This window comes from Typha latifolia, chromosome 7 (genome assembly GCF_019914945.1).
Source record: "Typha latifolia isolate L0001 chromosome 7, TyphaL0001v2, whole genome shotgun sequence".
In the NCBI taxonomy this organism is placed as follows: domain Eukaryota; kingdom Viridiplantae; phylum Streptophyta; class Magnoliopsida; order Poales; family Typhaceae; genus Typha; species Typha latifolia.
Genome location: NC_133092.1, coordinates 1,531,412 through 1,553,177, shown reverse-complemented (window position 1 = coordinate 1,553,177; position 21,766 = coordinate 1,531,412). Strand labels below are relative to the sequence as shown.

The following is a 21,766-nucleotide window of genomic DNA, read 5'->3' as shown; positions in this document are numbered from 1 at the left end:
GACATCCTTTTGTACGCTTCGCTGCTATCGATTTCCGTTAACCTACCATAGTCTGTAAACAAAGAAGCTCATGCAACTGTTGGATTGAACTTTCCAAATGCCATTAGGCAAATATTTTTCTAATTAATTCTGTGGAGATGCACAAATATAACACCGGAGGAGGAGGAGGAGGAGGAGGAGGACAGCAAACATATAACCAATGTTTGGGTAGGTCCTGTTGTATTTAGAAGTGCATAGAGCTATGGATGAGACAGAGAACTTATTCTGGAGGTCAGAGAGCCAACTTATTGAAGCAGGGGAATGTAGGGAGCATTATACTATTAAAACATATTTGAAAGGGAATATTGTGGATTACTGGAGGGCTTATATTTGATGACAAACACAATGAAATTGCCGCTTCTGACTCTTCTCGAGAAACGGGGGCAGAGTCTATCAAGATAATGGATATGGAGACTTCTTCAAAGACTGGCATTTCCATGACGAGGTGAAGGGAAGCTTCTTACTCAAAAGTTGGTGGAAGAAGGTTTATTCTTCACAAAAGAAAAGAGGAAAAAAGAGAAGTACTGGAGAAGCATGCTACTATTTTACTTACCTCCTATTATTTAGTCAACCAGAAAACCCCCTTGTTGACCGACCGTCACTCAGACATTTCCATGAACCCTGCATGCCCTTAAGAGAACTCGCCAAACTGTTGAGTTTACTTATTCAATAGTATAGAATCATGTAGGGTTTATTAAAAAAAAGAAAAAAAAGTCCCCTCTCTACTTGAGAGGCTCCCCTGCCGTAGGGTGATATTCTCCCCCCTTCTCTCTCTACCCACTTTGGCTCAGTGGAGAGGAGAAAATTTTTCTCTAAATATTTTCCTCTTTTCTTTCTCTACTGACTCCCCATTTTTCTCAATTGCTGCTGCTACTGTCGCCATATTTGTCTCCCTTTTTTTTTCATCCTTTCTCTCTTCTCCCTTTTCCATCGACTCCCTAGCTAGGAAAGAAGCTCTTCCTCCTCTAAGCAAAATGGCAAAAGGAGGAGAGAGGGGAAAGGCTAACAACGATTGGGAGGGAGATAGGAGAAGGAATGGAACCCTAGCAGAGTTTACTGCTAGAGTCCCTAGATAAACGATTTGCCCTGTTTACTTTAGAAATAAGAGGATTTCTTCCATGCAATAGAATTAATTCTTTGTCAATCAATTTGATGAAGATCTAACGGTTAAGATCTTTAAGGGTATAATAGGAATGAAAGATATTACCGGTTCAGCAGGTAATTTTTTTTTAGATATATAATCTTGCACATTACTTTTTAACAATTATATTATCTTAATATTTTATTAAGTAAAAGACATATATATCATTAACTGAGAGTAATGTATATATATTAAAATAAGGGTATTGTTGTCTTTTATAATTAACTTGATAAAAATTTAATTACATTTTATCTTTTTGATTATTTTTGATTATTTACATATATCTCCCATTAGTTTAAGATTGATTTAAATTAAATTTTAATAGATAGAGATAGAGAATTATATTTAAATTGAAGTTTATCTCCAAATAATAAAATTTAAATTATTTAATATTAAATAATATCTCCTATAATTAAGGCATAATTATATTTAAGAGAGAAATCTTAACGGAAGAAAAAAAACGTGTAGAGCGCTTCTTCCGTTAATTGTTTATCAATCACTTTGATGAATATCTAATGGTTAAGATCTTAAAGGGTATAACAAGAAAATTGGGAAGTTAGGCACACGTAATTAATCTTCTTAACTAATATACTCTTTTTCTTACCTAATGTGATTTTAAAACTGGTACCGAGAAACGGTACCGGGTATGAAAACGGGCTATTATAGCCGTTGGATTAAGATTATAATTTTTAAAGGTGTATTAAAGTATTTACCTTATTTATTTATTAAAAAGATATTCATTGGTTCAACAACTAGGAAGTCAATCAATGTCACTTTAAGCCCTCCTTCGTTTAAGGAATAATTTTTTTATATTCTGAAATATAACTCTTTATTTTAAAATAATAATTAAATATTATAATTATTTTATTTTAAAATATATAAATATTATTTGTCAAACTTACATCTTATGTGACATGCTAACTCAATTACTAATTTAACTTTGATATCTATTTCATTAATTTATTTTATATAAATCAAATAGTATTCACAGTAATTTTATAAAAAATAAAACATTATTTTTATATATTATATATATATAATATAAGTAAATATAAGAATAGTTATTTTTTAAATAAAATTTTATTTTAAAAATGATAAAAAAAATGTTTAGTTTAAAATTATAGAAACTGTTCGCTGTTGTATGCTGGGCTGCTATGGTATCGGGCGGACCGGGCCAGGCCACTCGATCACCTCTAATGTAACAAGTAAGCTAATCGAACAGTAGGCAAATAAGTTTCTAATTAATGCTACGGAGATGCACGAATATGACATTGGAGGAGCTCAGCAAACACAACCAATAGCTAGGTCCTCCGGAAGTACATAGAGCTATGGATGAGACAGCATTTTGGAGGTCAGAGAACTAACTTATTGAAGCAGAGGAACGTAGGAGCATTATACCACTAAAAATATTTAGGAGAGAATAATATGGATCACTGGAGGTCTTATATTTGATGACAAACACAATGAAATTGTCGCTTTTGAGTCTCTTCAGGAAATGGCACTCCCCAAAATTCAAATAGTTATTAGAGAATCTCGAAGGGCCTGAGATGTCAGCTTCTACCAAAATAGTGAATTTGGAAACTTCTTCAAAGAGTGGCATTTCCATGAGAAGAAGAAGCCACGAAGGGAAGCTTCTTACTCAAAGTTAGGGAAAAAAGGTTCATTCTTCACTTGACTGGAATCATCATCTAAGATATGCACAAAAGGAAAGAGGAAAAAAAGAAGTACAGGAGAAGCATTGTACTATTGTACATACCTCCTATCATTTAGTCATGAAGTGTTCATCATTGAACCAGAGAGTCCCTTTGCTGAGCTCTCACTTTGATCAATCTTCAACATCTTACTTGCAGCAATTTCACTAAAATTCTCATTTCCATGAACCCTGCAAGCTCCTAGGAAAGCTTGCCAAATGTCCCTCTGATCTTTGATAGCCATACTTTCAATAGCTTCATATGCTTCTTTTAATCTTCCATCCTTGGCAATCAAGTTTCTCAGACAAGCAAAATGCTCTTCTGTTGGATTTATTCCATAATCTACAATCATAGAGTTAAACAACCTAAGGCCTTCATGTAGCATACCAGATGATCTGCATGCCGAGAGAACTGCTGTAAATGCAACAGAATCAGGAGAAACACCAGAAGTTTGCATTTCATCAAATAGTTGAAGGGAGGCATGTCCATCTTCCCATCGGTTATAGGCCATTATCATGGTGGTCCATGAAACCACATCTTTTTCCTTCATTTGATCAAATATCTTCCTACACAATTGGGTGGGCATCCCACAAATACTGTACATGTCAATCAAACTGCTCAGTGTGTGGTTGTCTAATTCAAACGGCCCCTTTAATATGTATCCATGTATCTGAATCCCCAGGCGAATTAAACCCAGATGGGAAGCAGCCCTTAGAGCACAACTGATGGTCCTCTCAGTAGGTTCAATTCCCAAACTTATCATCCGCTGGAATATATACAAGGCACCATACATGTTGTTTGAATTCATGTATCCCATCATTAGTGTAGTCCATGCTATCGCACTATTCTCCTTGGTTTTACTCACAATTCGGACAGCATAGTGTATTCTGCCAAGCTTGGCATACATCTTTACAAGAGAAGAAATTAAAGCTTCTCCTGATCTGAAGCACCTCCTTGTCAAATAGCCATGAACCTCAAGTCCATAAGGTAGCCATGTCAATTGTGTCGCCACTGACAATATGCTAACTAAAGCAACCTCATCCGGAGCTACACCTTCCACCATCTCTCTAAAATAATTGATCGCTTTACCAAAATTGCCACTCTTATAACTAGCTGAAATGACAATGATCCAAGAAATGACATCTCTATGGGGCATTCTGTCGAACAACTGGCTGGCCAACTCAGGGGATCCACATTTGACGTACCCATCAAGAATAGCAGCTGCTACGGAGGGAACGGAGTCTAGCCCAAAGCGCAACGCGTCATTGTGCAGAAGCCTGAGGGCTCTGATATCATTCAGAAAGGAGCAAGCTTTGAGGACGAGCGAGAAGGTCGGATGGCTAGGGAAGACGCCATCATCGACCATTTGGTAGTACGAGGTGATGCAATCTCGATAGTTCCTTCTACCAAATTGGAGATGGATTCTTGAGTCCCAGGACTTGGTTTTACGTTGGGAGGACGGAAGCGAGTGAGAGCTACTGCTTTGGCTGTTGGTTTTGAGCTGGATGGTGCTCTGAGAGGAAGTAGAGGAGGTTCTGTGGAGTTGTTTGAATCCGTGGGATTTGGTTCCATTGGGAAGAAGGGGACCTTGGAAGGCACGGCGAGTTGGGGATGGCTGAGGGAGTTGGATGTGAAGCATCATCGTTCCTGCCCTCCTGGTAGATGCTATCAATCCTGTTATACGTCTACTATTACATCGAACTTGAGTTTGGCTCGTCCTGTGCTTGTTGTCGTCTATTTGATTCTTCTCTACTCACATCTTCGGACACTTAGCTTTCACTGGACTAAGGCTCACTCCAGTTAAGGATCATCTCCGTGTGAACGCGAACTGATTCATTCAACTATGAATCAGGGAATATAGGATAGAACTTCCAATAATTTGCCAATCCCTAGATGAGAGAACGATAGGCACCAACTTGGGAGTACTTTTGAATAGTCTTATGCAAGTCGATTGTTGTTTTCCCCCAAGAGAACGAAATGAAGAAAAGGATTGTGCACATGCAAGCTTTTTCTCTATTAAGCTTCTTTGTTCTTTTGCTGATGACTTGACATCATTGGTATTAGTAATCAAGGATAGCAACAATTAAATCTTATGGCGTTTGGCAATGGATCAATAATTGCAATCTTTCTGCCTATCATGCGTGACATCGCATTAGAGAAAAAGATATTGGATGGAGAAGGACATGGAAGCAGACACTTTTGTCTCGACGTCTGCAAGTCGTCAAGATTCTGGGCATTCAATTGAAGGTTGCGTTTTGTTTTAACAAGAGGAAAGATTGATGAGCAACAAACAAAAAGTTTTCACTTGGAAATTAGAATATTGAAACCATTTGGTACTCTTAAGTCGTAGATTCCAATGCATGCCTCCATCAGTTAAGAGCATGGGCCAAATTTCCCACCAGCACTGTGGGACCAACTGTAGCTCCACAGTTCATAACGACCTCCCAATTGATTACCTTCTTATCTTCTCAATCTACATGCTTATATATTGAGACGCGCGCAAGAAGTAGTGTAAGATATCATTGCATCAATGGAAGGACCGGCAACTGATGAATTCCAAACAAGAAGCTACTGGAGATGGAGCAAGGAGGACTTCTTCCCTGAGAAGTCCTTTGAAAGCTGGGCTACTTACAGGTCTGCGCTCCGGCAGACGCACCACCGGTTTAAGGACCGCCTTGTAGGGCGATCCGACGACGTTACCGAGCTCGGAAAAATCCGAAAACAAAGCGAGAATGAGATGAAACGCTGCCTCAATTGGTGGGACCTCACATGGTTCGGTTTCGGTTCGGTGATCGGCGCCGGCATCTTCGTCCTAACCGGCCAAGAAGCACATGAACACGCCGGCCCGGCGATAGTCCTGTCCTACGTGGCGTCGGGTATCTCTGCTATGCTATCTGTTTTCTGCTACACTGAGTTTGCTGTGGAAATTCCAGTTGCAGGTGGATCGTTTGCTTATCTAAGAGTGGAATTAGGAGACTTCGCTGCATTCATAGCTGGAGCAAACTTGATACTTGAGAGCATAATCGGCACTGCGGCCGTTGGAAGAGCTTGGACTTCATACTTATCCACATTTTTAAACCTTCCTCCAAACTCACTGAGAATCCACACTAATCTTTCGAAGGACTTCAATCTCTTAGACCCAATTGCTGTAGTAATCATTGTGATCACTTCCACCATTGCCATGATTAGCACAAAGAGGACTTCTTACTTCAATTGGATAGCATCTGCAGTCCACTCCTTAGTCATAGTCTTTGTCATAGTGGCCGGTTTTGCTCATGCCAGGACTAGTAATTTAACCCCCTTCCTCCCATTTGGTGTGCAAGGGGTGTTTAAAGCTGCTGCAATTGTATACTTCGCCTATGGTGGATTTGATAACATAGCAACAATGGCAGAAGAAACTAGAAATCCTTCGAGAGACATACCATTAGGCCTACTTGGATCCATGTCAATTATCACAGTTATCTATTGCCTCATGGCCCTGGCACTTAGCATGATGCAGAAGTACACTGAGATCGACCCAAATGCAGCATACTCGGTGGCATTTCGCAGTGTCGGGATGAAGTGGGCGCAGTATTTGGTTGCACTTGGTGCTCTCAAGGGCATGACTACTGTACTCTTAGTGGGTGCATTAGGCCAGGGAAGATACACTACTCACATAGCTAGAAGCCATATAATCCCACCCTTGTTTGCTTTAGTCCACCCCAACACTGGGACACCCATCTATGCCACTCTCCTAATCACAATCTCAAGTGCTTGCATTGCTCTGTTCTCCAGTCTAGATGTGTTGGCAAGCTTGCTATCTGTGAGTACATTATTCATCTTTATGATGATGGCCACTGCACTCCTTGTGAGGAGATACTACTTGAGAGGTGTTTCTACTCGTCTGCAGCTAACAAAGTTGGTCATTTGCTTGTTGGTTATAATCGCTGCATCCATGGGGACCTCGGCTTATTGGGGATTAAGGCCCCATGGGTGGATTGGGTACTTGATAACAGTACCAATGTGGATAGGTGGGACACTTGGGATTCAATTGTTTGTGCCTCAGTGCAGGACGCCAAAGATTTGGGGAGTGCCATTAGTGCCATGGCTGCCTTCTTTGTCGATTGCAACTAATTTATTTCTCATGGGCTCTTTGGGGTCTCAGGCGTTCATTAGGTTTGGGATCTGCAGTGGGATAATGCTCGTCTACTACTTTTTCTTTGGAGTGCACGCAACTTATGACATGGCTCATGGCTATGGACAGTATGATAAGGCTGAAGAGCTGCAAGCAGAGAAGGAAATGAGTGGAGGAGATATGGACAAGGCAATGGTAGGAATTTGAAGTGTTTTGTGTCCATGTACTTTATTTATTTTTAATGCCAAGGTCATAATACCGAAAAAAAAAAGGGCTTACTTCTATCATCAAAAGAGGCCAAGTCCGGCCCAAAATAATATTTGGGCCTGCTAGTCTCAGCCTAGCCTTTTATAGCGTGGGAAGTTATAATATTTGTCTAATTATATATTTTTCACTGGAGTTTTTATAGCCCATGTCTGGCTAACCTTGTTTTCTATATTACAATACTATCTTTTTAGTATTATATTTTGTTTCTATAATTTGACTCAAATTTAACTTATGTATATGCATTTTAAAATTAAATACTTAACCTATGTGATTAAGACAAAAATATAAATATTAGATTTTTCATCAAAACTAACGGTATAAATAATCAAACTATCTCTACCATAATTAGCGCTACTATTTTTTTTTTTTGCCATAAACAAACTATTAAATGACTAAATTATCCCTACCATCATTAGTGTTAATATTTTTCACCATAAGTTAAGTGCTAAACAATCTATAAATCAGATCTTCTTTAGGAGAGACGTACACGCTAAATAGTCGACCAGCAGTCATTGGTGGACTTGGGAAAACGAAAAGTCTTTAAGTTCTACGCCGACGTGGCCTTCAGTTCCCGAGCCGCCCGCGCACGTGTACACGTTTAACGGCTAAATTTCAAACGTTCGGGCAGCTTTCATAACGGCTAGTTCGGCCTAAATTTTACCACTTCCAACTTTCCTTTGGATTCACGTCTCTAAATTTATAGCCTTCGTCTATAAATAACCCGAGCCTTTGGATTCTCGCATAGCAACATAGCATCTCGTTCTTCATACCTTTCTGTGAGAAGGAAAAAAGAAAAGAAAAAAAAAATGGCTTCTCTCCAGCTTCCAACGAAGGTTACTCTGATGCTTTTCTTGCTACTTTTAGCTGTTGTTAGTGCACAAGAAGCTCCGAGCCCATCACCTTCGATGGATAGTGGATCCATATCTACTCTTCCAGGAGTTTGCGTTGTTCTCTTGGCATCTATCTTCTCTTCCTTTGCTTTGTTTGCTCATTGAGAGCTTAGAGATACCATTCCCCTGGTGTTATAGGATATACGCATAGCAATTATTTGTTGAATGTATAATGTTTGTTGGGAGAGTTGAGTAATAATACTGTGGTAGTACTGGTAGTCAGATATTATTTGTGGATTATGTATTCATGTGAATAACAGGACTACCCTTCTTTGTTTACATGCATTTCTTTAAACTAAAGGTGTCTATGTCTTTTTGTTTGCTAAATTACAATAAGATTTTGATTTATAGATGTGAATAGCAGCACAAAAAAGCCATGGGGTTTGAAGGGTACACTAGAAATAAGAAGCTTTAGAGGGGTATACATGAAAAAAAAAAAACCCTTTTCATCTTTATAGGTCAGTACCAGAAATTCTAAATAGATATTGGGCTGTGAAGCGAGGCATCTAGAAATACTTTGAGAAAGGCCCAATAACTTGCACTGCAATGTCTATGTTTTAAAAAAAAAAAAATATATATATATATATATAATATGAAGATAATTATCAAGTCTCAGAAAGTTAAGTACCCTCATAGATTTGATTCATTCATCGTTCCAGAATTGGCACCAATCACACTATTGTCAAGTAAAAGAGAACAACAAAAAGCAACGTGGCTCAAAAAAGCCCACCACCATTAGGCAGAATAACCTACAGTTCTCTCGTCCAAGCAAGCATGGCTGAAGAGATTGAATTCATAAGGAATAGCACAGAGTCTATCCACAGCAGCCTTTGTCTTATAATAGAAAATGTAGGAATTGTAGATGAGCCACCACTGGGCCGCCGCAGCCTTACAATGCTTAAAATCATCACCTTTGGAGACAGTAGGTGAGGTGTCATCTATGAGAAATGATGATTTATGGTTAATCTCATTGATGGATGAATTGTTTAAAATTAACTTTCTCAAAGAAAAATTTCTAGGGGCTTGTTATGCTGGACACTTGTCCAACAGAGAAGCATGGGGTCTCTAGCTTTCTACTTTGGACCAACAAACCCATAACATCTCTTTCTCTTCCCAAGTGGGTACAGCACCAACTCCACTTTCATTACTACCACGTTCTGATACAAACCCGAGCAAGAGAGAGAGAGAGAGAGAGAGAGAGAGAGAGAGAGAGAGAGAGAGAGAGAGAGAGAGGAGGAAAAAAGGAAAAAAGAAAAGAAAAGGAAAAAAAAAAAAAGAAATGGCGGGAAACTATACTCTAACGGTCTCCTCTGCTGGGCCAATAACATGCCGACAGCCGTACGAGGCAACCAGCGAACCACGTCACGCCCTCCGCCGACAACAAAGAGGAGGGCCTAGCAAGCGGCCACGTCAACCCGGCAACGGTGGCATGTGAGGGAGGCGGATGGGGGGGACGGGCCGTATGGGTCGGGATTGGCGCGGATGGGAGACCACGTGGCACCTCGAGCGAGGAGCGGCGACGTGGAGCTAAGCGTGTGAGGTGGTCCCGAAGACTAGGTTCCGCTCTCGGGTTGGGAAAAGCGGCTTGAGGCGACACGAATCGCGATGCTCCCGTCGACATGGGCGGATCAAAGAGGACCGTCGGATGACCGCAGGGACTTTTCCTATAGCGGCGTTCCCCGTCCCCTTCTCCAAAGTGTTTTCCTCTCTCCCGTCGTCTCCTTGTTAATTAGAGAGGGTCGACTTCTCCTTATAAGCCAGATATCGATACGCAATTTTAAACCTCAATAAAACACGATCCAACTGTCAAGATATAAGAATTAATTGATAACATAGTAAGTAATATTTACTGTAATCATGTGTTTACAATATCAAAATTGCTACAGATTAAGCTTATAGCAACTTAACTACTTCCAATCTCAACTTATCAAACTATTAACTGATTTAGAGCTCGATTCATTTTAAGAGCAGGAACCACTTAGTGTCCCTAACTTAGTCTCTTATGTGTTGTTGCGTTGCTTTGCTTTGGTGGCTGAGATGATGCGTCGGCAAACTGTTCTACAAGATCACGCAGAAGAGTAGCAGTGGAATTGCATCATTTTCCTGAAGAATGAATGATGTGCAAGGTCGAGGATGATTTTTGAGATAAGGAAGCAACATGGGATTAATACAAAAGCAGAGGAAAGGACTGAGATGGCAATTAGTCACGTGTCATCGCTGTAGCTGTACTGGCTTCCACCTAAGCCTACCTCTATAAATATATACATATCTGTCAGCTAGCTCAGCCTTACCCTATCCACCAATCTCCTTTAAATTTGCCACAAGGTTAACACACAAGAGATAGATCTATCTAACACTTTTTTTGGTATTTAGCAGAAACCTTCTCTCTCGCTCTCTGTTTCATTAAGAATCACGATCTTTAGAAGAGATAGATAAATTCTGAGGTTAAATTGGGTTCTAAAATTTACATCAAACTCTGTTTTACTTAGACTAGGACTCTTTTATTTGTTCGACAATCCTAGGCTATTCAAAGTGATTCGATGCAACTAAATTTAATGAACATGCTGTCTCCTATAGATGGGTCATAGTTACACAGTAGTGGTGACATAGTTCAACGGATGGTGCTAAGGTCTTGGGTTGGGTTCGGACACTTAAAATTAGTGTGCAAACTTGGTTAAATTTTAGTCCTTATTTAAAACAAATGTGCATAGAATTAATATGTGAAGATCAAATGAGTGAGTTTATGATAACCCATGAAGAGCAAGAGATAGACCGGTAGGTGACCGAAAGAGAAATTGAATACAAGACTTAGTTAAGAACAGTAGATTAGGTTTGAGAGAGTTGGTGATGTTGGATTCGCACGTGGAGAGAAAAATTATTGAGTAAAAGGAGGAAAAAAAAAGCAAAAGAATTTATATAAAGACTTGAGTTTTCATCTAATAGCACAAGCTTTAAGGTCAATTCTAAGAGTGGCGTCAAATCTTATTTCACTAAGACTAAGTACTTTCTTTATCTCTCCAGTACAACCAAACTAAACAACAAGCCTCTGCCTGATCGACAGATAGCCAACCGTAGCTGCAGCAATTTGATGAATGAATTTCTCCCGTGGAACAAAGAATGTTCATAGACTATAGATATGTATACTGTAATTTTAGATAAGGGGGGAATCTAATTGTGACAGTCTTTTGTTCAGGGACGAAAGGGGGTCCGAAGAACAGATGCAATGCACTCAAAATGAGTGATGGCTGATGATATTTCAACAGGAATTCTGTTACATCGTGGGGGCTGCATGATGTGATGCGCCACCTTTAATTACCTCACCCTTGCCAGGTGCACTATCTTCCCTATACATACATACGTACATACATTCATATACATATATATATATATATATATTATATAGAAAACCATAGTCTAGTATGAGTAAGAAGTTTAGTCTTTCACCAACACTAGCTTTTCACAATATATTAAAGGAGATCATCAGTTCGCGTCGATATCGTCGTTAGGCCACCTTAAGAAAGAAAAGAAAGAGATAATAAAGGAGCAGTGGCCCAATAAATATGTGAAGCAAAAATATCCAAAATATTCGAAATGATATAGAAGCTCAATAATCTATTGAAAGGCATTCATTCTCCATCATCAAGACAAAATAAAAAGCTAGGAGGTGTAAGCACTGGGCAGTCTCCATCCCACTTTAATGCCAAAAGAGAGAGGGGGGAAGGGAAGATAAAAAAAGGAAAGAAGGAAAAAAGAAAAAAATTGAAATCACAGATCGATTCCAGTTTGCCTCCACTTCGTAGAACATTCCTCTCAATTTAATGAAGTGATCATGAAATGATAGTGCGAGATATGGGAAGAGGAAGTGGGATAAATTAATGACCACCTTAGCTTTATTTCCAAGGTGACACGAACTTACCACTCTCGTTAGAGACTATTAGCATCACATAGTTTCCACCATTAGAAAAGAAGAGTTCATTTTGTTATTGTCTTCCTCTCTCTCTCTCTCTCTCTCTCTCTCTCTCTCTCTCTCTCTCTCTCTCTCTCTCTCTCTCTCTCTCTCTCTCTCTCTTACTGTTTACCCCTCCAGGTGGATTCTAGCCTTCTAGCTTTTGAGTTCTATATAAAGAGGAGTCACATATTCCCTAATTCAAAGTTCGAAGTCTAAAACCCCTCCTCTCTCTCTCTCTCTCTCCCCTTGTCTCGCTATCCCCATAGCAAGGTCGGTTCTGTTCTATTTAGATATTACAAAAAACTGCACCGCTTTGAGTCTCTTAAGCGACTTCAAGCTTGCTCATTACACCTTTCCTCTGTTTTTGCTCTGTTTCCTTAGCTCTAAAGCGATGGTGGTATTAGCAAAGGGAGAGCTTGAGCAAATCTCTCTCCCAATAGCGCACAAACCTGGCACCTTCTTCTCTGGTATCCCGGTGATAGACCTCTCAGAGCCCAGCTCCAAGACCCTTCTCGTAAGGGCTTGCGAGGAGGTTGGGTTCTTCAAGGTGACCAATCATGGCATCGCAATGGACCTCATGGCTAAGTTGGAAGCCGAGGCAATGAGGTTCTTCACATTGCCACAAGTGGAGAAGGAGTTCTTGGGATCCGGAAGCCCTCTCGGGTATGGGAGTAAGAGGATTGGATGTAATGGTGATCTGGGCTGGCTGGAGTACCTCCTCTTGGAGGTCACCTCCAAGCCCATGTCTCAGACCTCACTATCCTATCTGAAAGAGCCTTCAGCAAGCTCGTTTTGGTAAGAAATATCAAGTTGGTATACTTGGTTTCTTTCAAATCATACTTTTTCTTTAATAACTTCTCTTCTCCTTTGATGGGTTTTGTTTGCAGCTCTGCTTTGAATGAGTACATCATGGGTGTAAGAAAACTTGCTTGTGAGGTATTAGAATTGCTCGCAGAAGGGTTAAATATCCAACCAAGAAATCTACTCAGCAAGCTTGTGATGGATGAGGAGAGTGACAGTGTGTTAAGGCTCAATCACTACCCACCATGCCCACACCTTCAAGGGCTCAACTGTAGCCTCACTGGCTTTGGGGAGCACACTGACCCACAAATAATATCCCTTCTAAGATCCAACAACACCTCAGGTTTAGAGATCTCCTTGAGAGATGGGAGCTGGGTCTCTGTTCCTCCTGATCAAAACTCCTTCTACGTCAATGTTGGTGACTCCTTGCAGGTGTGAAATGAAAAAGACGGCATTTGTGTGTGTGTGTGTGTGTGTGTGTGGCTATTTCTTTATTCTTCTCCTCCTCCTTCCAATTGTTGCATGCATAGATCTTGACAAATCCAATGGTGTTGGTGTTGGCCTCAGGTTCTGACAAATGGGAGATTCAGGAGCGTGAAGCATAGGGTGTTGGCCAACAGCATTAGCTCCAGGGTCTCCATGATCTACTTTGGAGGACCACCTCCAAGGGAAAAGTTGGCACCTTTGCCACTGTTGATGGAGGAAGGAGAGCAGAGCTTGTACAGGGAGTTCACATGGTGCGAGTACAAGAGGAGTGCTTACAAAACAAGGCTGGCTGACAACAGGCTGGGGCAATTTGAGAAGTAGGAGGGAGGGTCATTGCTGACATTTTGACGACTTTGGATTTCCTAATTTGGGCCAAAGATGGTCAAAAAGGTTGTCTTCGGAAAGGTGACCACTGCCTTGGTGTTAGCCATAGTTACCCGAAAAGGAAACAAAAAGGTTCTTTTATCCTCCTCCTCCCCCTTTTCTAGTGTTTTTCCTTTTTACTCCCTCCTCTCCTTTGTTGCGTCTTCTCATACAGCGATACAGGACTGCTGAGGTTGTGAGTGGTGTGAGCTTCTTCTCATGGTGAATAGATTGACAATATTCGATTGCTCTATTGAGCACTTGTACTCTCTCTCTCTCTCTCTCTCAAAGTGAATAAATAGCTGATTCTAATAGTATCTACAGGCTACTGTGGTGCACAAATATCTAAGTTTTAATATATTTTAGAACTTCAATCCTTTTCACAGTACATTTCTAAAAGCACTTTCGATTCTTTTGAGGTTCATGTGCAGAGCCTATCACTATTAACACTATTTATCTATTGCCTGCATACAAACATAGTTAAAAAGCCCCTCTGGCTTTAGGTCATGTGGCCATGTCCTCATCCAAGAGTGGAGGAAAAATTAAATAAAGTGGCCATTATTTTTGATACTGTAACATTGGACCACTGCAAGAAAGAGAAAAGAGAATATTATAAAAGGAAAAGAAAAGAAAAGTCCACCCTCTGTCACGGTTAGAATCACTCTTATTAAAGTCCACTGTTCTCGCTCTCCGGATTGTTTTCCATGAGCAATACTCCCGTTCTCCGTTCCTCTATATGTGACTGACCGAGTAGATGTGTGTGTTAGAGCAGCCTTATAGGGTGGTGGGGAGTCCGAGTGTGGACTTCATTTTATTAAGTGAGAAAAGTGCCAACTTCCTTTGAAGGTGAGTGATCTCGGTATCTACAGTCTTAGGGACTTGTCGAGCCTAGAGTTTTTGGCTTTCTTAATAGGCCTCGTATTGTTTAGGTTAAGCTTATACAAGCTCAGTATATATCTCCTAACATTTGATAACCCCTTCAAACGCGGGCTAACAAGTCGGTCATCTTTAAGCATCTTTTTGACTCTCTTTATTCCATTAGGTTGGCTATTCGTTATATCATCAGTAATGAACGAATCATTTCTTGCAAACCCTTAGTTATTGCGCTCCTTTTACTCCTTGGCAAGTCCGCCACCGGGGTCCATCCTTATCAATACTGATGGCACTTTTGGTTCACCCAACTCTAGGGCTTGGTCGAGATTTATTACTAGGGAGCCGTGATGGTATCCCTTTCTTGCTGGGTACTAGTGCTCCTTGCCATGTGACCCATTGCATTGCATTGCATGTTGAAGCAAAAAACTATCAAGTTTCCTTACTCAACTCAAGTTCGACTCCCTCAATCTTACCAAAATTTTTGTCTTCAAAGCAATTGCCCTCATTGAGATGGCGCCACATTATTTTAGATATTTTTCATTTATTAATTTTTTTTTTCTTTAATTTTCTTTCCTTCAAATTTTAGGAAGACTAACCGAGCTAGTAACAAGAGCAGAGTTCTGAGTTTTATTTCTAATTGGGTGGAGTCTATTACATGCGAGGTGATATGATTGATATTTCAATATAGGGATGACCTGGTATCTGTCTGAATACCTAAAAGAGATATTTTTATGCTTTTTTTTTTTATAACATAATTACTTTTTCAAACAAATATTAAAAAAAAGGAAGAGAAAAGAATCTAAGGTCCTTCATGAAGATTGAGACCATAGGACATATAATAAAGAAAGGGATGCCTTTTTAGATATGGCATAGTAGTACTAGCTCAGCCTTCCATAAAGATTGCAATAAAAGATGATGGATGCGGTGCGTCCCAAAACAAATAGCCATGCAGAGAAAAGAGAGAAGGCTGGGTGGGGCCTGGCAGGGGGGAGGAATAGCGTGTGGGAAGTTGGGGGGAGGTGTGGGACCCCAACCTAATAACCAGCTGGCTGTGGGTCAAAGGAGGAGCAGAGTATTAGCAAAAGGTATAAAGTTTTGTACCATAGAATCTCTCTCACCATCCCTAGGAACCATCAAAACGATTAAACTCGGTTCCAACTCGGTTTAAGCTCGAATTAAATCTTCTTCTTCTTCTTCTTCTAAAAAATTTCTTTATAATATTCTAAGCTCAGCTCACTGGAGCTCACTTTAACAATCGCTATCCAATTGATTGATGGTGACTCATACACACGAGGATATAATCTCGAGTATATTCTCAGACAATCAAAGTGAACTTCTAGAAGGGAAAAACGTGGCGTCTGTTTCTGAAGTATTTAGGGTGGGTGGTGGGGGTCGCCTTTGCTCCCCTTTGGCACGTCGGCCGGACATTATATGGGACCTTACAATTTTACATTAATTATCTGCATCAAAATAAATTCTAAGGCATGGCATTGCCTGCTGAGATTTTGTGCTTTGAATGGTGTGGGCTTCGTTCAACTGGCAGGAAGGAACACGGAAGGATTAAGGTGGGGAGTGGGGAGGAGGATATGTTGTTCTGAGGATCTGAACCTGAACCCCTCTTTGTTGATGGCAGGAGCATAAACCAGGCTGTGAGATGTACCCAAAGAGAATACAATCTTAAGGGCCATGTCAATAATGGAGGAAAGAAAGAGTTCATCAATTTCTCGACAGTTCATAAAGTTAGGTTTGCAGAGTGATCTCAGAGAACATCATTAAATATGGTCTGATCTTTGTGCTGGCTAAAGTAAGTTGTAAGTAGTAGGAGAGAATTAATTGGTGTGTGAGTACTCTCCTCTTCTACACAGGTACTGCTTGTATATTTGGAGTTATAATCTAAGGGAGCATAATTTTGACATAAATCTTAACAAACTTTAGATAGTAGATAAAGACCCAATTTATGATCATGAGAAGAAAAACAAAACAAAAGAAATGCATCCACAGAAGACACTAATGAAAGCCTTTCGAGAGTAATATTTCGTTGACTTGAGTCATTAATGTACCCTTTTACACCATGTGGATCTGATGATACATTTATGAGAAGGTATAATTGGTTTCCCCCTCATTCAATTCTTCGCTTGCATAAAAAGCAAAGATACTTTTCTTTCCTCAACTCTTTTTAACTTCCAGTTTCTTTTAACTTTAAAGCTCTCATTCCGATCGGCTTCCAGCTAGAATTAGCTGGTCTATGGCGAAAATGGGAGTCCTATAATTCCCCCTCCTAAAAGCTCTCATTTCTTATTTTCCTCCCTCTGTAATTTTTAAGTTTATAAGCTTGTAAAATTTGAAAATCTTCTAGCTACTCGAATCCCAAGTCCATGACTCCACATGTATCCAACCACTTAGCTGCAAGGAAGGATGAATACTAACTCTCTCAATTAGATCTAAAGCTGGTCATTGGACCCCAACTAATGATCAATTCATCCAACTCACCTGGGCCGGATTACATATCAAGCATATTTTGACCTCAGTGGAGGGCTTTGGTCAACCAGTCTGGTTGACTATCTGACCTCAGGAAAAAGTTTTAGGTCTTTTTAACTAAAGACGTGGTTTGGCCATAGCAATTTGGCTCTGAAACTTAATGCTAAATTTTGGAATAACTTGGCTTTGTCGCCTCATTTCTTTTTTGCACTTTACCTTACAATTTAAAGAACTGGGATATAAATGCATGTACAACTCCAAGTGTATATGTTGTTTCAATTTTTTTTAGTTGATAAGAGTCCGTAGATTAATCATAGACTAAATATAAATGGTAGCCCCAATACATAAGTTGAATATATAAATTAATTCTTCTAAATAATGAGCGTTTATGATGCTGCCCTTCCTTATTCGGGATAGTGTGAGAACTTTACATTTATAATAGAAAAAACCACACACATTTTCTTCATCTATCAACATCTCAACTGTATTAACCTGGCCAATCAATTTCATATCCACAATTTTTTCCCCCTATTTTTCCATATTCTTGCTTACATTACATGTATGGTAAAACAACCGACCAAGAAATAACTATAGGAATAACAGCTGTACAAGGAAAAGGAAAGAAAAAAAATAAATGGAAATTCTTGCAACCAGGGAATCTATCACTAACAGTGATGTTAGCCCAGGAGGGCTTGTCCTAGCTCGGAGCTTCTGCTAGTGAAATAGCCATGGCCAGCATCATTTGCTCTTCGAAGCTCTCAGGAAGAAAGTAGTCTGCAGAAGCATCTACCGTGGTGTTTGAGTCTGCATAGCTTGTCCCGACTCCTGTCATTTCACTTCTACTGCTCGGTGATACCTCAACCCAGCTTTTTGGTGAAAAATGCTCTGTCATGTTTAAATCTCGATGAGATAAGCTGTCGGACTGTCTGAGCATGCTATAAGCCGAAGAATTACTGCCATTGGTGGCAGAACGTTCCCTGTTCATGTGCTGATGCGCAGCTAAAGCTTCAACTCCACAAGCAAACCCAGCAGAAGATAATTCTGCAGGAGTAACTGCATGAAAATTGTGGTGTTCGGAGGGTGGCAATGGCAAAACATTGTTCTCGTAGCATGGATTTCGTAGAGCTTCTTTGTCCTGCTCAATGATATATGTTTGATCAGAGATATGACTCACCTGGCATAAGAAAATATCAAAGCAATCTTTGCAATATCATCGTTACCTAGTGACAATCAATTGCGCTAAAATAGATGCCTTATATTCTACAAACTACATGATAAGTAAAACCTTGTGTCTGGTTATTAAATATGTTGTTCTCATCCCAAGTTGCACAAATAAAATTCCAGAGCTTTTTAGTCCCCTGATACCAATTTCCAGAAAGAAAAGTCGACTTATGATAACATTCTCATGGTGTATATCTTAAAACCAAGTTAAATTTGTTGCATATCTTAAGCGATCTCTAAGAATAATTCGTACCCAGCTGTTTGACACAGACTTAATAAAAAAGGCACGATGTTCCAGCTAAATGACTCAATAATATTCCATCTGAGATTCAGGACATTGTCAAGACACTTCTCTATCAACCCGCCCTTTATTCATCAGAAGAATGAAAGCACTGTCGGTCAACTATTTATCACCATCTATAAAGGGGCTTTAGTTGGTAACACTTGCAGATTAATTTGCAGAATAATATTTCAAGTCAACATCAGCTTAAAACTCCTAAAATATTAGGTGAGAAAGTTTTACTCGCATCACCTGCATAGAAAGCCAGATTGCTTTCCTAACCATCATGTCTTCCAGATCTGGATCGAAATTATCATCCCTGCGTTTCAAGTTTGATAAAATTCAAACCTGTTGGTCCATAACATGCCAATGATATAAATACATGTTTTGAATCCAGTAGGAAAATAAGTATACAGCTACAGGAAGATGGAGACATAGGCACATGCAAGAACCGGATATTAAACTGGTAGTATGATATTGAATATCTGAGATACTTTAGCAGAAGCGTAGGATTTTACATGGTAGCAGAAAAAAAAAATGTTCCTCATCTTTGCATTACTTGGCATGCTAATCCACAACATAATTCTCCTAAACCATATCAACCCAACCTTTATCAATTCAGTACATCATATTGTTCATACACATCACAATGTTGCACAATATGACAGAAATGTGAGGCATTAGTAAAACCACCGAGATTTAAAGCCTCATTCATTCCAAGAGCAAATGTGTCATAGATTCATAATAGCGACATAAACCATTGTAGTCAATTAAAAACTTTAGTTGCCCATGACCATTTGATGTGGAGACTTTGTCCTTCTGATATAATATCATTTTAGTAGTTCCTGATCATCCAGTCGTAATTTAGGACATCAACATGTATCTTTTCCGGATCATGTAATTACATGTTATGTCACATATTCTTGACTTTTAATATCAGATTTCCGGATTCCATTATGCAATCAAAGTTTATGAGAAAATTTTATAGCAAACAAAGAATATTATTGATTAGGCTTAAATCAAGGATGAAAAAACTATATAATGTAACTATAATATATTGTAAGAGAAGTCCATTTGGCATCAGGATGAGGCTGTGCCAGCGGTATGCATTGGTATATCGGTTGCGTACCAACAAGGGCATGTGCCTTTGCAAGGAAATGTTTGAACATAAGAAGAATAAGGTGTTGAAAGGTTTATGCATGGGTAATGAAATGTCATACCAAAAGAATCATTGTTGTTACTGGGCAACATTACAACTTACAACATTGTCACAGTGCAATAGGAATTTTACTAATAAAAGTTTGAAGAACAGAAGGTTAAAAGTTTATGGAAATTAACCACCACTAACCAACTCAGCCTAGAGGGTGAAGGATATGTGCTTTCTGGCACAGGGCACAAGGGCTGGCATGCAACGAACTGATTGCCTTGTGTTGTGTATCCTTGAGATGGCACTGTCAAGTAAAATGCAACATCACCCAATTGAATCTGGTCCCAAGTAACCAATGCTAAAGCTTCGAAAAAGTTAAGCTAAACAAGATACACAGAAGTCCTGAAAACGAGCTATTACAATGCAAAGAGATAGTTTTCTTCTTGATGAACTTTTACCTTCTTTGTTCTTCATCTTTTTTGCTTCATCTTGAAGCTCTTGCTGCTGCATCCTTATCTGTGCTTCTATAAATCTCTGCTCCTCCTGCACGTAGACAGGAACTTCTAGTTAAACAATCAAGTTTTGGTCCCAGAATTAAGCAACAATAAATTCCCATAAGAGAAACAAATAAATTCTGCAAAACTTACAAGTTGTTCCATTCCCTTTTCCTCTTTTGTCTTCACACCACGATATTCCACAGAAAAATTTGTAGTTTTACAGAATGGGCATCTTATAAATTAAGTAAGAATTCCTTTCCATGATCGGAGTTAACAACAAAACAATGAACACGAGAAAAAGGATACTTTGCAGAGCGAGTCGATTGAGGCAGTTTCACCTGAAGAAAACACTCTGCAGAAATCATAAGCCGGAGAAACTAAATTACACGAATCATCCATATGTATAAAGTTGCTGACATCAAAATATTCATATGTACCTGTGCATATGCTTTTCGAGCAACATACTGACCGATTAAGACTCGGATAATACTACAAAAAATTACATAAGCGAATTCTAGTCACAGGGATTTACGCATCTTTATGCTGCAAAAATCAATAAAGAGTAGGAACGTATATTTTAGGATGAAAACAATATGAAAAAAAAAAATCTTGCCGAAGAGGTTATACCAGAAAGCAGATGGGACACTCCTCCAGATCCGGAGCACAATCATCTTTCCCTGGATAGCATGGCGCTATCTTGGAATAAAGGACGAGCTTTCTCAATTTCTTCTCGTCGATGTTAAGATGCTGGTAGAGACCTTGCGGCCTCGTATACTTCTCATCCACCATTTGCCTCCCCTTACCTACTTTATTTCCCATGAAGACTATAATTATCCGAAAAATACGAGAAACGAGAGAAAAAAAGAGAGCAAAAGATTGCTTTCTTTCTCCTTCCTTGGCCTTCAATTCTTCCAAAACCTCATCTCAATAGACAAACCACCGTCCAAACAAACGAAAAAAATAAACACCAACAAAGCAAATCAAAGACCAACTCTAAACCTTCAACCCGCGAGAAGAACCGGTCCGGATCACGACAACCTGAATCGCCTCCTTCGCCATCAAATCGCAGCACGGAGGAGGGAAGACGATCGGTAATAGAGCGGAGCAATCCTATACTCCTCTCGTTTCTTCCCCTTCCGATCGAAACTTTGGTGGTTTGGATATTTCTTCTCCGTTTACCTACCAACAACTGCCCAAATGGTGAATAATAAAATGCGCAGAATAAATTTATGAGGTTATCATATATCTTCGTACTTCTTCTCATCCTGTATAAAAGAACTATAAAAATTAATTTATGTAGAAGTACTTCCTTTCCAAGTACATTAATAACGTCATCACATACTGTGGGCGGGGCCGTTGATTTCCATTCCTCTACCATCGTGACCGTTGATTCCGTAGCGTCCTCGTGCTCGATGTAGTTTCCAAGTTAGTAACTAGAATTAATTAATTGGCGAGAGGATGAGGTGACCTTAAGTCACTCTCCACGTAACCAAATTCACTGACTCGGTGAGGCCGTAGTTGATTAAGTC

General features: G+C 39.6%; 4 protein-coding genes across 4 annotated transcripts; 2 read left to right on the top strand and 2 right to left on the bottom strand.

Annotated features, from left to right (window-relative positions):
• Positions 1-2,950: 2,950 nt before the first annotated feature.
• Positions 2,951-4,513, bottom strand: LOC140792128 (putative pentatricopeptide repeat-containing protein At3g23330). The gene has a single exon (XM_073142968.1). It carries the CDS (start codon positions 4,511-4,513, stop codon positions 2,951-2,953), a length of 1,563 nt encoding a protein of 520 aa, XP_072999069.1.
• Positions 4,514-5,296: 783 nt separating this feature from the next.
• On the top strand, positions 5,297-7,464 carry LOC140792763 (cationic amino acid transporter 5). Its single transcript, XM_073143950.1, has one exon. It carries the CDS (start codon positions 5,402-5,404, stop codon positions 7,190-7,192), a length of 1,791 nt encoding a protein of 596 aa, XP_073000051.1. The 5' UTR covers positions 5,297-5,401; the 3' UTR covers positions 7,193-7,464.
• A 4,764-nt stretch (positions 7,465-12,228) lies between these two features.
• LOC140791706 (gibberellin 2-beta-dioxygenase 3-like) lies at positions 12,229-14,058 on the top strand. The gene is made up of 4 exons (XM_073142328.1): positions 12,229-12,361; positions 12,473-12,886; positions 12,979-13,324; positions 13,460-14,058. Exons 2-4 carry the CDS (start codon positions 12,483-12,485, stop codon positions 13,697-13,699), a joined length of 990 nt encoding a protein of 329 aa, XP_072998429.1. The 5' UTR covers positions 12,229-12,361; positions 12,473-12,482; the 3' UTR covers positions 13,700-14,058.
• A 3,491-nt stretch (positions 14,059-17,549) lies between these two features.
• On the bottom strand, positions 17,550-21,481 carry LOC140792882 (E3 ubiquitin-protein ligase GW2-like). Its single transcript, XM_073144108.1, has 8 exons — positions 20,865-21,481; positions 20,675-20,726; positions 20,544-20,589; positions 20,388-20,469; positions 20,199-20,283; positions 19,942-20,044; positions 18,846-18,912; positions 17,550-18,227 (listed from the first exon to the last, which is right to left on the bottom strand). The coding sequence occupies exons 1-8, from the start codon at positions 21,054-21,056 to the stop codon at positions 17,790-17,792; spliced, it is 1,065 nt and encodes a 354-aa protein (XP_073000209.1). The 5' UTR covers positions 21,057-21,481; the 3' UTR covers positions 17,550-17,789.
• Positions 21,482-21,766: the final 285 nt, after the last annotated feature.

Bases quoted from the DNA above. Each gene is read 5' to 3' on its own strand.
- LOC140792128 (XM_073142968.1), bottom strand. From the start codon at position 4,513: ATGATGCTTCACATCCAACTCCCTCAGCCATCCCCAACTCGCCGTGCC.
- LOC140792763 (XM_073143950.1), top strand. From the start codon at position 5,402: ATGGAAGGACCGGCAACTGATGAATTCCAAACAAGAAGCTACTGGAGA.
- LOC140791706 (XM_073142328.1), top strand. From the start codon at position 12,483: ATGGTGGTATTAGCAAAGGGAGAGCTTGAGCAAATCTCTCTCCCAATA. The intron at 12,887-12,978 runs GTAAGAAATATC...TTTTGTTTGCAG, and splicing joins CCTTCAGCAAGCTCGTTTTG to CTCTGCTTTGAATGAGTACA. The intron at 13,325-13,459 runs GTGTGAAATGAA...TGTTGGCCTCAG, and splicing joins ATGTTGGTGACTCCTTGCAG to GTTCTGACAAATGGGAGATT.
- LOC140792882 (XM_073144108.1), bottom strand. From the start codon at position 21,056: ATGGGAAATAAAGTAGGTAAGGGGAGGCAAATGGTGGATGAGAAGTAT. The intron at 18,913-19,941 runs GTTAGTGGTGGT...CTTGAAACGCAG, and splicing joins TCACCCTCTAGGCTGAGTTG to GGATGATAATTTCGATCCAG. The intron at 18,228-18,845 runs GTGATGCGAGTA...ATCATTGAGCAG, and splicing joins CAATCTGGCTTTCTATGCAG to GACAAAGAAGCTCTACGAAA.